At 39.5% G+C, this 12,618-nt stretch overlaps 1 protein-coding gene across 1 annotated transcript in view; it reads right to left on the bottom strand.

Annotated features, from left to right (window-relative positions):
- Nucleotides 1-12,618, bottom strand: part of COG5 (component of oligomeric golgi complex 5) — a 237,564-nt gene that overhangs the window by 20,724 nt on the left and 204,222 nt on the right. Inside the window, exons 17-18 of the mRNA XM_032484216.1 lie at nucleotides 7,296-7,399; nucleotides 3,274-3,511 (exon numbers count right to left, since the gene is read on the bottom strand). Coding sequence (XP_032340107.1) covers nucleotides 3,274-3,511; nucleotides 7,296-7,399 — 342 coding nt within the window. The remainder of the gene's footprint in view (nucleotides 1-3,273; nucleotides 3,512-7,295; nucleotides 7,400-12,618) is intronic.

Here is a 12,618-nt window from a genome sequence, read left to right on the forward strand (position 1 = left end):
CGGGCAGGAGTGTTCCTTTTAGAGGGAGGTGACTCTGTAATTAGCTGTGGATACAAAAGTGGCACACGCCCCTGCATCTCTCCTGCTCTCTTGTTTGCAAGGAATGAACAGTCAGCTGCTGCAGGCACGGTGAACTAATTACAGAGCCGCTCCTGACCCACCACGGACATGTGGTTAACCACAGGGCATCTTTGGATCCTCCTAGGGCACTCCCGCCCTGACGTTGTTCAGGAGAAAAGGCAACAGGAATTAGAATCTTGATTATTTGGGCTTTTTTCCCTAAATTTCTATTTTCAGGCAAAAAGCAAAATAAATATAAATGTATATTTAAAGGGCAACCAGAAATAAATAGAAACTGCTCGGAGAACCACTGCCAACCTCAAAAGCCATGCTTTCCCTCAGGGAAGAAACAAAATTGAGGGGCAGAGGGGAATGTGTGGTTCAGAGGGCAGTGTGGACCAGTCCCCAGAGAGATTTGGAATCAGCAGCACCCCAGCGGCCTTGGACAAGCTTAGAGCTTTAGAAGTGCTGTGTGATTAGTGTAAACACAGAGACCATGTGGTCACAGTAGGGAATTAATTACCAGGAGGAAACCACCTCAGGCCCGTGACCTGATTCCTCAGTGGGCTGTACGCTGGGCACTTCCCTCACCATGAACGCTCCAGATGGCACCCTGCAATGACTTTCTCTTTCCCTGTGCACCAGTGCCGGTCGGGAGAAGTCAGGAGTCCTAAAGAAGTCTTCAAAACACATCATTGTCTGTCTTTGCAACTGGACGTTATGCCAAATAATCAGCATTCCCAACCTACTCCACTGGTCTCTTCCTGAGCGCTTCTCTTTCTCTTATTTATGCCAGAAGAGCAGGTGCTTTTATCACAAGAACTCTTTTCAAACCCACAGAGGATTTGTGTGTTCTTGATTCCAGGGGCCTCAGTGGTTTTGTTTTAATTTTGAATACAAATTGATAGAACTTTTGATAATGAGGCAGCAAAAAGGCTTTCTAGGCCCAGCTGATGCCTGTCATGAATATAAATGTCAGGGTGATGCCATCTGAGTGTTCTGACTCACCCCAGGAAAACGCTTCCAACTAAGGATGAGTATGAAAACTGAGGTGCAGTATCACAGAACTGCAGTTGTGATGAGAAACTACATCAAATGCAACAAAAACCCCAAAGTGACTCTAATTTTTTAAAGATAATGATATAACAGCTGGATGACCTTTGCCAAAGCTATTAGTCACAACCATGATTAACTTCAGAAGGTGCTGCTACCTGTCTTTCCTGTGCCCACGACCTACAGGGATGGGGAACCATCTACACGGTGAGTGGCAGGATGTCCTGAAACTGGGACACTGTCCAGGAGTGAACAAAGGAATCGGGCCCACATAGAATAGAACAACAAATGTCATTGCAGGGCTGGAAAATAGTCTTAACACCAAGTAAATGCTGTTTGCATAAATGCAGTTTCTATATATAAGAAATGGAAAACAGAGGCTGCCTTGGAGCACAAGTTAGTAACAATGATTGATGAGTTTCATTTATCTTAAGGAAAGGGACCGGGGAAAAGGTGTGGTTTATTGGGTAACATGTCTTAAGAAAGAAAGAATGGCAAATAAAATGCTGAATGCACAGTTTTAAGGGAGATGGGAGCTCAAGCCTGCCCCTGGATGCTTCGCACTTTGAGCAGGTGCCAGCTGCGGGAGCAAGGGTCACAGGACACTGCTCTGCAGCCTTCAAGACTCATAAGGGAATAGATCATTAAAATAAAAAACAAAGCCCAAAAGCCTGTTCCCTCCAGCACTCCCATTCTGGCCGTCTCCTGCTCGGCTGCCACTCTAATTGGACTTGAAGTGCTGCCTCCAGGAAAGTGACTCAAGAACCAGCTGGAGCAGAATGCAAATAAACTGGTGGGGGAGGGAGACCCGGGGAGAGAAGAGGACTGGAAAAGAAAAACAAAATTAAGGAGGAAAGGGGAAAGGAAGAACAGATACCCATTTGAGCTCAGCTCAGTGTTTTTAACAATTAAGAGCAGGTCCTGGTACATCACTGAGTTTTCATTTTAACAGGCGGCCTGTAACCCCAGGAAGGGACAAGTGAGACACTACATAACCCTCTTTAAGCTGACATTTACCTGCAACAACAAAACGCACAGGTGCCGGAGAGTGAAGCCAATGGAAGTGGGAAAGGTAAAAGGAGCCTCACTAACGGCGACACTGACTTCCTTTCTTCATGCTGAGGCTACTGAAGACATACTTCACAAAGGAATGCTCTGTACGCTGACCTAGTGGTCTCGGACATATCATTTAGGGATGAAATGACTAATTCTAGACCAATTAATATGCAAAGAGCCCAGCTCTCGAAACACTAGGACATGAACCTGCTCCTAACTGTAACGACCAGGTATGAGGGACTGCCTGACGGCTACCACCCTGGTTCCAGTACAAGCACTCTGCCACGTCCTTCTCTCTGTGCGGGAATAACGAACCAAGACTTGCTCCCAGACACACACAGGAATAAATAAGGACATTAAAATTTGCCTGTCTTTATAAACAGGGAGGATCTGGCAAAGCCACTATGAATAATCCATTTGAAAAACTATTTAGTAAAGCTAACAGCTCTGAGAGGCTTAAAAAATAAGTTCATCTTTGACGTTCTATGTAAATACGACTTACCCCTTTCTGAATCTTAGTTCTTTCACATCAGATCATGAGGAATGATTTCAAGGCTGACTGCACAAGAAGGGTGCTCTTATTTAATCGAGAGAGATCAAATAATCAACCTGGTCCCCTGCGCACCTAAATGAATCAGAACCCTGGCCTGGAATGCGGAGGGGCCACAAATGTGTTGGAGCTCTTTCTCTTTCCATGACAACAGACCACCCCTTCCAACGTTTAAAGGATAAATGTAATCGCCTACATTGTTTTTCAGCAAGATCAATCAATTATTCTTATCAATACTGATACGGTGAGATTGTAAAATGTTGACAAAGCCTCATATTATGTAAAAATGGGAAATGCTGCTTTACTGTGGAAGGAGCTACTTCAGCTTAACATGGAAATACCAAAGATGAGTGATGATTCTTTCGTTAAAAACAAATGAAAAGTATCTGGCACGAAAGTATCTTTACATCCTATCTTTTTAACCAATTAGGTTTAGATTTACTTTACTTCATGATTCAACTCTTTAAAATACTGAAGAATACACAGTTAGTCTCATTAAATAAAGAAAATTGAGGCTGAAACATTTCCCCCTTTGTAACTATGCATGAATTTACCTGTGCAAAATCAGCAGCAAGGCGCATTTTCCCACCTTCACCAAGAGGTCTTATGAGACTGGCATTGCGAATAAAAAGTTCAATTGCTCTTCGGGCAATAGCTTCAGTGTTGTCAAAGACAAAATCCACGCATTCAAAGTGTTTAAAGTAGTCACTCATAACTCTGGCAATGAAACCTTGAAGCTCCTTCATATAGAGAGAACAGGGAACATCAGGCTTTCCTGAGCTGGGTAATGATCTGCAAAAGAAAAAAACAGCCAATGCACCAAAAGTCACTATTTGACTTTTTTTCTCCCCCTCTGCCTGCTATCTCACTCCTAAGCAATTTTTTCCTTTAATGGTAGAAAAGAGATAGTTTTCTTTTGTTAAGCATTAAAGAGCATAAAATAATGTTCAAATTGTATTCTAAAGATTGTTTTAAGATGCTAGGGAGATGAATGAAAGAATCCTGAAATTAATTTTCCTAAAGACTATTAAGAATGAAAGAGGCAACCATCTGTCTTGGATGATTCACATAAATGCCTTACGCACTCTCTGACCTCTCAAGGTCTCTTCCAGCTTTACAGCTCTCCATTCACTCACATGGTTTCCCTAGTTAGGGAATAAATCAATAATAAATCCTCAAATAGCATTTTACACTTTGTAACAACAGAAAATGCTGCTTTCCCCAAACAAATTCTTGGCAAAAATATCTCTGTTCTTGTGCTATTTAAACTGATCGGTCCAATAGTAGAATTCTGACTGTGGAATTGGTTATGTAACAATACACATGGTATGCAATTTTTTCCTCCCAGATGATGAGGTTTGGAAAGGCTTTAATTTGGATCAACAGATGATGCCAGCTGATGCTCCACGAAATACTATTTATAATTTATAAGTGTTTATAATTGCTCTTTAAAGAATATATGCAGAATGTGAAATATTTATAGAAAAGAAGAGTTATGCCAAAATTAGAAGTCACCTGATATTATTTAGCTAGCCCAGGAGCTCACTGGCTATATAATGTTGAATCTTTTTTAAAAAAATAAGTGTTTCCATATTCTGAGAGCGATGTAGAGAAACTGGCAATGGTCAAAGGAAGAACAACAGATACGGTTCAAATGCCTAGAGCAAGAAAATGAGGTGAGCTTAATTATTTTAAAATACAGCAATGGTTGTTGTAAGCAGGATGTTAACCAAAAAGAAAGCAGATAGAAATAGAGAAAGCAGGCTATGTTCCAGCAGGAGGAGATTTTGTTTGGATGTAAGAAAGAATGTCCTAACTGTGGCAAGGCCACTGAGGGGGGCGAGGTGGAACACTGCTGTTCGCAGCATCACAGGGTGGAGAGTGGCTTCGCACAGAGTATGCGACAGACGCAGGGAGTGAATGCAATCTTCACGTGGGGTTTGGTTTTGCCAGATTCAGTCCACTGTGGCCTATCTTCATTTAGGTTTTGTCAGTCTAAAAGGCTAGGCTGGGAAAAAACAAAGTACCAATCTCTTTCCAGTTTTCTTATGGTTTATCAAAATCACTGCCAATGCCTTGGTATTGTTCTGGAGGACTGACTCAAGAATTTTAATCTAGCCAGTTGATATGATTTCTTGTAGGATTAGAAAATAACATACTAAAACAAGTTTCATAAGCACATGTTAATAAAATAAGTAAAATAAAATGATCTACTAGACAAAATTCTGAAATACGTATTATCAATTCTCGGCATGGATCAGAAGCTTGATTAAAACTTACTAGAACATGACACTTGCCTGACAATTGCTAAAGCTCAGTTTCCCCAATAATGCCAAAGCTTTATCAGTTCTCAACTGATAGATCGAGCGCGGTAGGCAGTTGAGTGGAAATATAAGGGCTCTGGAATGAGAGTCTGAACACAGGAGCTGAAGTGGGGAGGACCAAACAATGATGCCTGAGAAGCGGCCACCAGTCGCTCTAGGGTGCATGTGCTCTCCCCACCCCAGATAGGCTCACCCCCCACTTGGAGGATCTCGGGTCCTCCTCCTTTCACTGCCCTCCCTCCCCCTGTCAAAGCTGCAATTGGACAGGAGTCATTTCACATGAAATAAAAGAATTTTAATCAACATACTATGTCAGTCAGACGTGTACATTTTAAGCCTTATCTAACCTGGAAAGAAAGAAACTGGTCCTGTTAAATACATTTCAAATACCAGGAAACAGTGTTGGGGACTACTTTTTAAATAGCAAGGGATTCTGCAACCAGACTACATGTGAAGTTGACCTAGAAGGTAAACCTGATTTTCACTCCTTTTACCTAGAATAGGTGGAGAGGGCTTGCAAGGGCAGATACTATTATTTTTCCAAGTGTGACCCCTGGAGCCTGGCTTGATGATAAAAGTAATTCCTGCTTCTTGAATAGTTTAATCCCATTTCATCTTATATTTCATATAAGCCATACGTATATGAAATGACATGGCAGAGTTACTAGTAACAAGGGTCTAGAAAGTGGTAAAATTACTGCCAGGAGAGCAATGCTTTAAATACGCTATAAAGTGGCAGAGCGCCACACTCCTCTGCTGCCAAGTGTGGAAAATGGCTTTCAGTGGAATCTCAAATGTCTGCTGCCTACAGAGAGCGAGCTGAAACGGAGCCATTAATGGCCATTTGGGGGAAAAAAGATTAAGGACGATGTTTATATACCTTAAAACAATGCTTCACATCCGTGGCAAACTATGAGATAAAGAACCAACCTGGCTCACTGGTATTTAAGCAAACTAACAAAAACGTATCTATTTTGGAAATCAACTTTTAATGTCTAAAGTGTTATTCCTAGTCATGGCTCACCATTACAATCACCAAAGTTAGTATCTGACCACTCTCACCAGCACAAGCCTTCAAAAATTACATCATTTTTGCTTCTTTTTCAGAGGCATTCATGATTGGTGTAACTGGGACATTTCAGATCTCTTTTGAACAAAATTCATTTCCTTCCACATGCTGTAATCAGCAGTTTTATGTTCCTGTCCCCAAATACTACAGCACTTTTGTGTAAATCCACTTTATCCTTCTGTGCTTCATACCACCATTAAAAGCAGAGACTGACCCTTTCACCTTTCAAAAGATAATTTGTAAATGAAATAATAAATGATTTGAAAAATTAAAAGACAGTGTAATCATCTCATAATTTTTCTACAAATAGCCAGATAAGTCACTGGAAATTTAATAAAGATACTCTGTTCAACAACATGAATATAAAGAGAAACAGGACAGTCAAAAATAGTAACTAACCATGAACTAGGAATATAAAACATATATCTGTACATTAATGTATAAATGTTTAGCTCTGAAGTATGGTTAAATTTTTTTTAAATCACTCTAAGCATGTGCAAATAACTATTTCAAATTCCCTACAGACAGATTTCTGAAATAGTCAGTCAAAACCATTTTACTCTACTTAAAAAGATTTCAGTAAACACTAAGCTAGGAACTATGATTCGTATTCTCAAAACACATGTAATATGGATACGCGGCACACATACAAAACAGCTATGAAATAATACCAAAGTGCTTATGGCTAGGAGTGGTAAGGCCAGATTAGACTGCCACAGACACCGAGAAGAGAAAGTCATCTTTGAGGGGCTGGGCAGGAGCTTGCCCTCAAAGCCAGAGCAGGAACGGGACCAGCCGAGGGGCAGAGGCAGCACACGTTATACAAGGAACCCCATGCCTATACCAGAGGCTCAAGGACAGGCTACGCGTGAGAAGTAAGGAAAAAGATAAAATTGCAAAGGAGAATAGTACCATCTACCAGAAGTCCTCAAGTGCCAAGCTGAGTCCAGTAGATGTGAATGATTCTGTTTTAATGACAGGAAAGAAATGATGAAAGCAAAAACTTAAAAAATGCAACCTGCTAATGGTACACAGTGAACAGAGTAGGATAAGGTTGAAGGCCGACCCCATCCCAAGAGGAACAAGGTCCTACATGGTAGAAGACTGAGGGAGTAGGGGTGGAGGTGGGAATGAAAAGCAAATGCAATAAAGGTTAGTGAAAATTCTGGTCGGAAGTTATTACCCAGAAAAATCTTCCTGATGCATGGTGATGATTATGGCCTCTACAGCATCTCCCACCGAAGTCAGTAAGGGCTGCACGGCACTTCCCATGAGAGCGTGGATCCCCTGGAAAGAAGATGAAATCAGGAGAGGCAAAATCTTAAAAGACCAACACAAGGAAATCCGAGGTGTGAGAAGCATTCTGACTAAAAGTTTTCATATTGTATCAAACTCAGACTGCATACAGTTTAACCATAATAACTCAACAGAAGCCTGCTCTTCTAGCTGCTGTCAGCAATGATCTTTAAAGCATAAAATATGTGGAACGTGGCACTGAAAAATTTTAACTCCCTCATTTTTCTCATATTTTCAGGAAGTTTTAATGCTCAAATGATCCCCTAGACAAAGGAGTCATGGTGGCTCCTATGAAGTAAATATCATACGAACACATTTTTTTTAAGGTTTCTGAAAAGATTGAAGCAAGACCAAAAGTAATTCCTTAAAACTAGAACTGCATTACATGCTTTTGAGCAGACTGAATGTAATAAATATATGAGGAACTCTTACAGGGTAACTAACAGTCAGGCATTTCGTGGATTAAGTCTCTATTCAGCGTTCTACAGCAGTGGTTCTCAACCAGGGACAATTTTGCTCCTCAGAAGACATCTGGCAATGTTTGGAGACATTTTTGATTGTCACAGCTGGGGTGGGGGAGGCGTTTGACACCATCTAGTGGGTAGAGGACAGAGATGCTGCTAAACGTCCTACAATGCACAAGACAGTCCCCCACAGCAACGAACCAGCCAGCCTAAAACGTCAGTAGTGCTAAGGCTGAGAAACTGTCCTACTCTGAGATGTAATTACTGGTTAGCTTATGTAAGACCCTAGGCCTTAGTTATGGAGGGAGGTTTTGGGGTAGGGGGAGGTAATTAGGTTTATTTATTTATTTTTAACGGCGGTACTGGGGATTGAACCCAGGACCATGTTAAGCACACGCTCTACCACTGAGCTATATCCTACCCCTCCCCCCAGTTATGGGTTTTTAAGTGTGAAAATATTGACTGGGTCTCAATAAACACTCAAAATCTAAATTTTAAGTATATTATATATGCTTCAATAATGATTGCATATAATGGATGACTTCGGCTCATTTAAATGATCGATCAGTAAGAAAAAGTTAAATAGGACCCTTATTCATTAAATTCCTAAATGCCATCTCTAGCCCCTAATCGCTGATAAAAATAAACATATGCATATAGGATTGAGACAAATGGGGGGGGGCATATACAGTTTGCTGTCAGGGAGCTCAAAATCTGGGGGTAACAGGTTAACAAGTTGTGGTGATATCAGTCCTCTGCAGAGTGCTATGGGAACAGGGGAGACCTCCAGCTTATACTGAGGGGACTTAAATTTTACATATAAAAGGTGTTGCTTTAACTGAATTTCAAAAGCCAAAATAGGTAAGAACCAAATGGCGGGGGGAGTGGAGATGAGGCTGGGAGAGCACATGCCAGAGACACAGGAGCTGGGAAAACTAATGCATTTGGGGAACTGCAAAGCGATCAACAGAGTATGAGATGCCTGCTTCTGTGAAGAGAGAGACAGACAGCAGATGTACTCTGGGCAGGTTGCTAGGGAGATGGGAATTTATCCTGAAGGGACGGGAAACCAATGCTGGGTTTTAAGCAATGAAAAAAAAACGTGGTTAAGGACCTGAATTTGGGAAAAATCATGTCAGACAGTAGGCTGGATAAAGGAGACTAAGGGCAGGAGGACACAGTAAGAGTAAAGATGCAAGCCGGTGAGTGCTGACCTAAGTCAGAGGGAGCAGGAGTGGAGATGAGGAGACAGGCTGGAGGTGGTCTGAGGGAGAAGAGCAGCACCTGACGAGCAGATCTGAGAAATATGGACTGCAAAGATTTAAGGGTACATTTACATTTTTTTCTTTAATTACTTGGTGGTATTATTAATTGACGTGTGTAAATGCAGAAGCAGTGGCGTGATGCAGAGATGGAGGGAGAAAATGAGTTCAGTTTTGAATATGAGTTTGAAGGGCCTGTGAGAAATCCACACAGGCCATCCAGCAGGTCCTAAGATCCTTACAGTTGTGGTTTCTGACACATTCGCACTAGATCTGGTAGCCTCTGGCTTTTAAGAGAGGAGTGGAGGTCCAAAGAGTCAATGAGATCCCAAAGGATGGTTTGGACAGTGAGGCCAAATGCCATTTTAAGGTCACACAGAAGAGGAGCCCTTAAGGGTTAAGAAGGGTGACAGCATTCATTTAGTATATATTATGTGCTGGATACTGAGCTATGTGTTTCACATAGGATCATTCCACTGAAAACTCAGTTATTCCTTCCTTTAAAAATTACTAAAATATCTAATTTATTGATGCGGAATCTAAAGTAATTTGTAATGTGGAAACTCAAGTCAAGCTAAGGAGATTGTCCAAAGCTATCAAGTGGAAGAGCTTGGATTTCAAGGTGTATTTGACTCAGTGAGCTTTTGTTAATACTTTGCCACTGGGTAGAGAAATAAGAAGAGACCTCAGAGTACGGTGGAAATAAACAGACAAGAAGATTCCAAGAAGGAAGGGCAAATTTTCTATACTGGTATGAAGGAGTGAATGCCTACTGCAGATCCTCCTATAAATAATTATGAAAAAAATACTAAAAACAAACCAAAAAACCTACTGGAGACTCCTGGAGGTGGGGGAAAAAGCAGGTAGTTTTAGAAGAGTGTGGAAGTCCATAGCAAACGATAGAAGAGAGTGAGTTCTCCGTTGTTTCATGACTTTGCTCTAAGAGTGACTATAGTCATGGCAGTACCAAGGCTGGGGGGTTAAAACTCTCAGAGAAAAACAAAACAAAACAAACAAAACCTGCGGCTTTTCAGTCCAAAGGAACAAGAGGAAGGAGCCCTGGTCCAACTAGGGATGCTGGAGAGTCAGAGGGGAGCTTCAGAAAGGAGAGAACCAGAAGGATGCCTACTTCTCCATGTAAACGCAGCACTAGTCTTCAGCTGACTCACCAACCACGCATGTGCAAAGCAAACTGCAAATGGCTCACAGCTAAGGCTTCCAGAACTGTACTGAGACCTGAGGCATGGCCAACTGAAGGTTTACAGTGTACAACCTGAGTCTAAACAAGCTAAGTAATTGCTAAAGAAATCATCAACACTTTTAGGAGTAATATTTAAAAAATACTGAGTCTAAACAATATAACATTTATATTATCTAGGATATATTAAAAATGATTACACACAAAACGCTAGGAAATGTTATCAATTCTAAAGGGAAAAGACAATCAATAGCTGCCAATCTTTTAATGACCCAGACTCTACAATTATCAGACAAGGACCTCAGTGAAGTAAAGAAAACAGTGCTCATAATAAATAAGAGAAAATCTCAGCAGAGTGATAGAATGTAAAAAAGAACCAAAACGGAAATTTTAAACTAAAGAAATCACACTACATGCAAGTTATATGTAAATGTACTTTGATAAACGCAAAGTTTCTATATTTTACATGACACAGTATAATATTAACTTTCAAAGACTGGAAAGTTAAGGATATTTATATCAACAGAGAAACAACTAAAAAAAATCACGAAAAGAGGTATAGGCAAAAATCTAAGAAATAAATTAAAAAGAAATTGAAAAACAATTCAAATTATCCAAAAGAAAGCAGAAACGGAGGAAAAGAGAAAATAAAATAACCCAGAGGGTAGTGGAGGGTATAGTTCAAGTGGCAGAGCGCATGCTTAGCGTGCACAAGGTCCTGGGTTCAATCCCCAGTATCTCCTCTAAATATAAATAAATAAATAAACCTAATTACCTCCCTCCTCCAAAAAAAAAAAAGTTAAAAAAAAAAGGGGGGGATAAACAAAAAACAAATAATAAAAATATACACCTAAATAGAACTTTAATGATAACTGTATTAGGTTACTAGGCTAAACATTTCAATTAAAAAGCAGACATTATCAGAACAGACAAAAAGGCAAGACCAAATATACCCTGTCTACAAGGGATAAATTTTGAAAATAAAAACACAGAGGAGTTGAAAGTAAATGGATAGAAGAACATACACTATCTAAACATTAAACATAAGAAGGCTGGAGTAGTTAAATTAATATCAGATAAAACAGAATGCAGAACAATAAGAATTAACACACAGGCTAGTTTACTTCTGTATCTTCCCCTTCCACCCACTAACCTTACTCTCCAAAAAAAAAAAAAAAAAAAAAAAAAAGAATTAACAAAGCTAAAGAAGGGAATTTCATAATGATAAAAGGGTCAGTTCATCAGGAAGGCATAAAAAATGATAAATATATATGTAACAGAGCCTCAAAACAACTAGAAACATAGCTTCAGAACTGAGGCATCAAGAATTGACAGAATTAAAGGGAGATATAAGCAAGTCCACGATCACAGAAAACTGTAATTCCTGTCTTTCAGCAATTGATAGAACAAATACATAAAATATCAGGAGAGGCACAGAAGATCTGACTGTATCACGACACCTCGATACGTAACTGGCATTTATAGAACATAATACTGAACAATTACAGATACACATTTTTGTCAAGCACACATGGCTCATTCATCAAGACAGACCACATGCTGGGCCACAAAATAACTCAATAAATTTAAAAGAACTGAAATAATACAGAATATATTTTCTGATGGTAATAATTAAACTAGAAATCAGTATCTAGAAAAACCACAAGCAAATAGAAATTAAAAAAAAAACTTCTAAAAACCCCATGAATCAAAAAAAAATGACAAAAGAAATAAAAAATATTTCAAACTACTTACGATGAAAGCACAATATATCAAAATTAAAGTGCTCAGAAGGAAATTTACAACTTTAAATGTTCTTTGGTGGGGGTTGGGGAGGTCTAAAAATCCATGGTATAAGGTCTCAAAAATACTGGGGAAAAAAAAAGGCAAAGAAAATCCAAAATAAGGAAATGAAAGACAAAAGCAGAAATCAGTGAAATAAAAAGACAAACAGTAGAGGAAATTAATAAAGCCAAAAGAAAAGAATAATGATACTGACAAACCCTTAGCTAGACTGCTAAAGAAAAAAAAGATAAAAGAACACATATCATCAATATAAAAAATGAAAAAGACATTATCACTATCGGTTCTAAAGACATTACAAAGACAGTAAGAGAATGTTATGTACAACTTTATTCTGACAAATTAGATAACTTAGATGAACAGACAAGTAAATACCTTGAAAGCCACGAAGTATCAAAGTTCACTCAAGAAGAAGCAGATAACCTGAATAGCCCTGAATCTATTAAATGAAGTACATTTGTAGTTAAAAACTTCCTACAAAGA

Source organism: Camelus ferus, chromosome 7 (genome assembly GCF_009834535.1).
Source record: "Camelus ferus isolate YT-003-E chromosome 7, BCGSAC_Cfer_1.0, whole genome shotgun sequence".
NCBI classification, from domain to species: Eukaryota; Metazoa; Chordata; class Mammalia; order Artiodactyla; family Camelidae; genus Camelus; species Camelus ferus.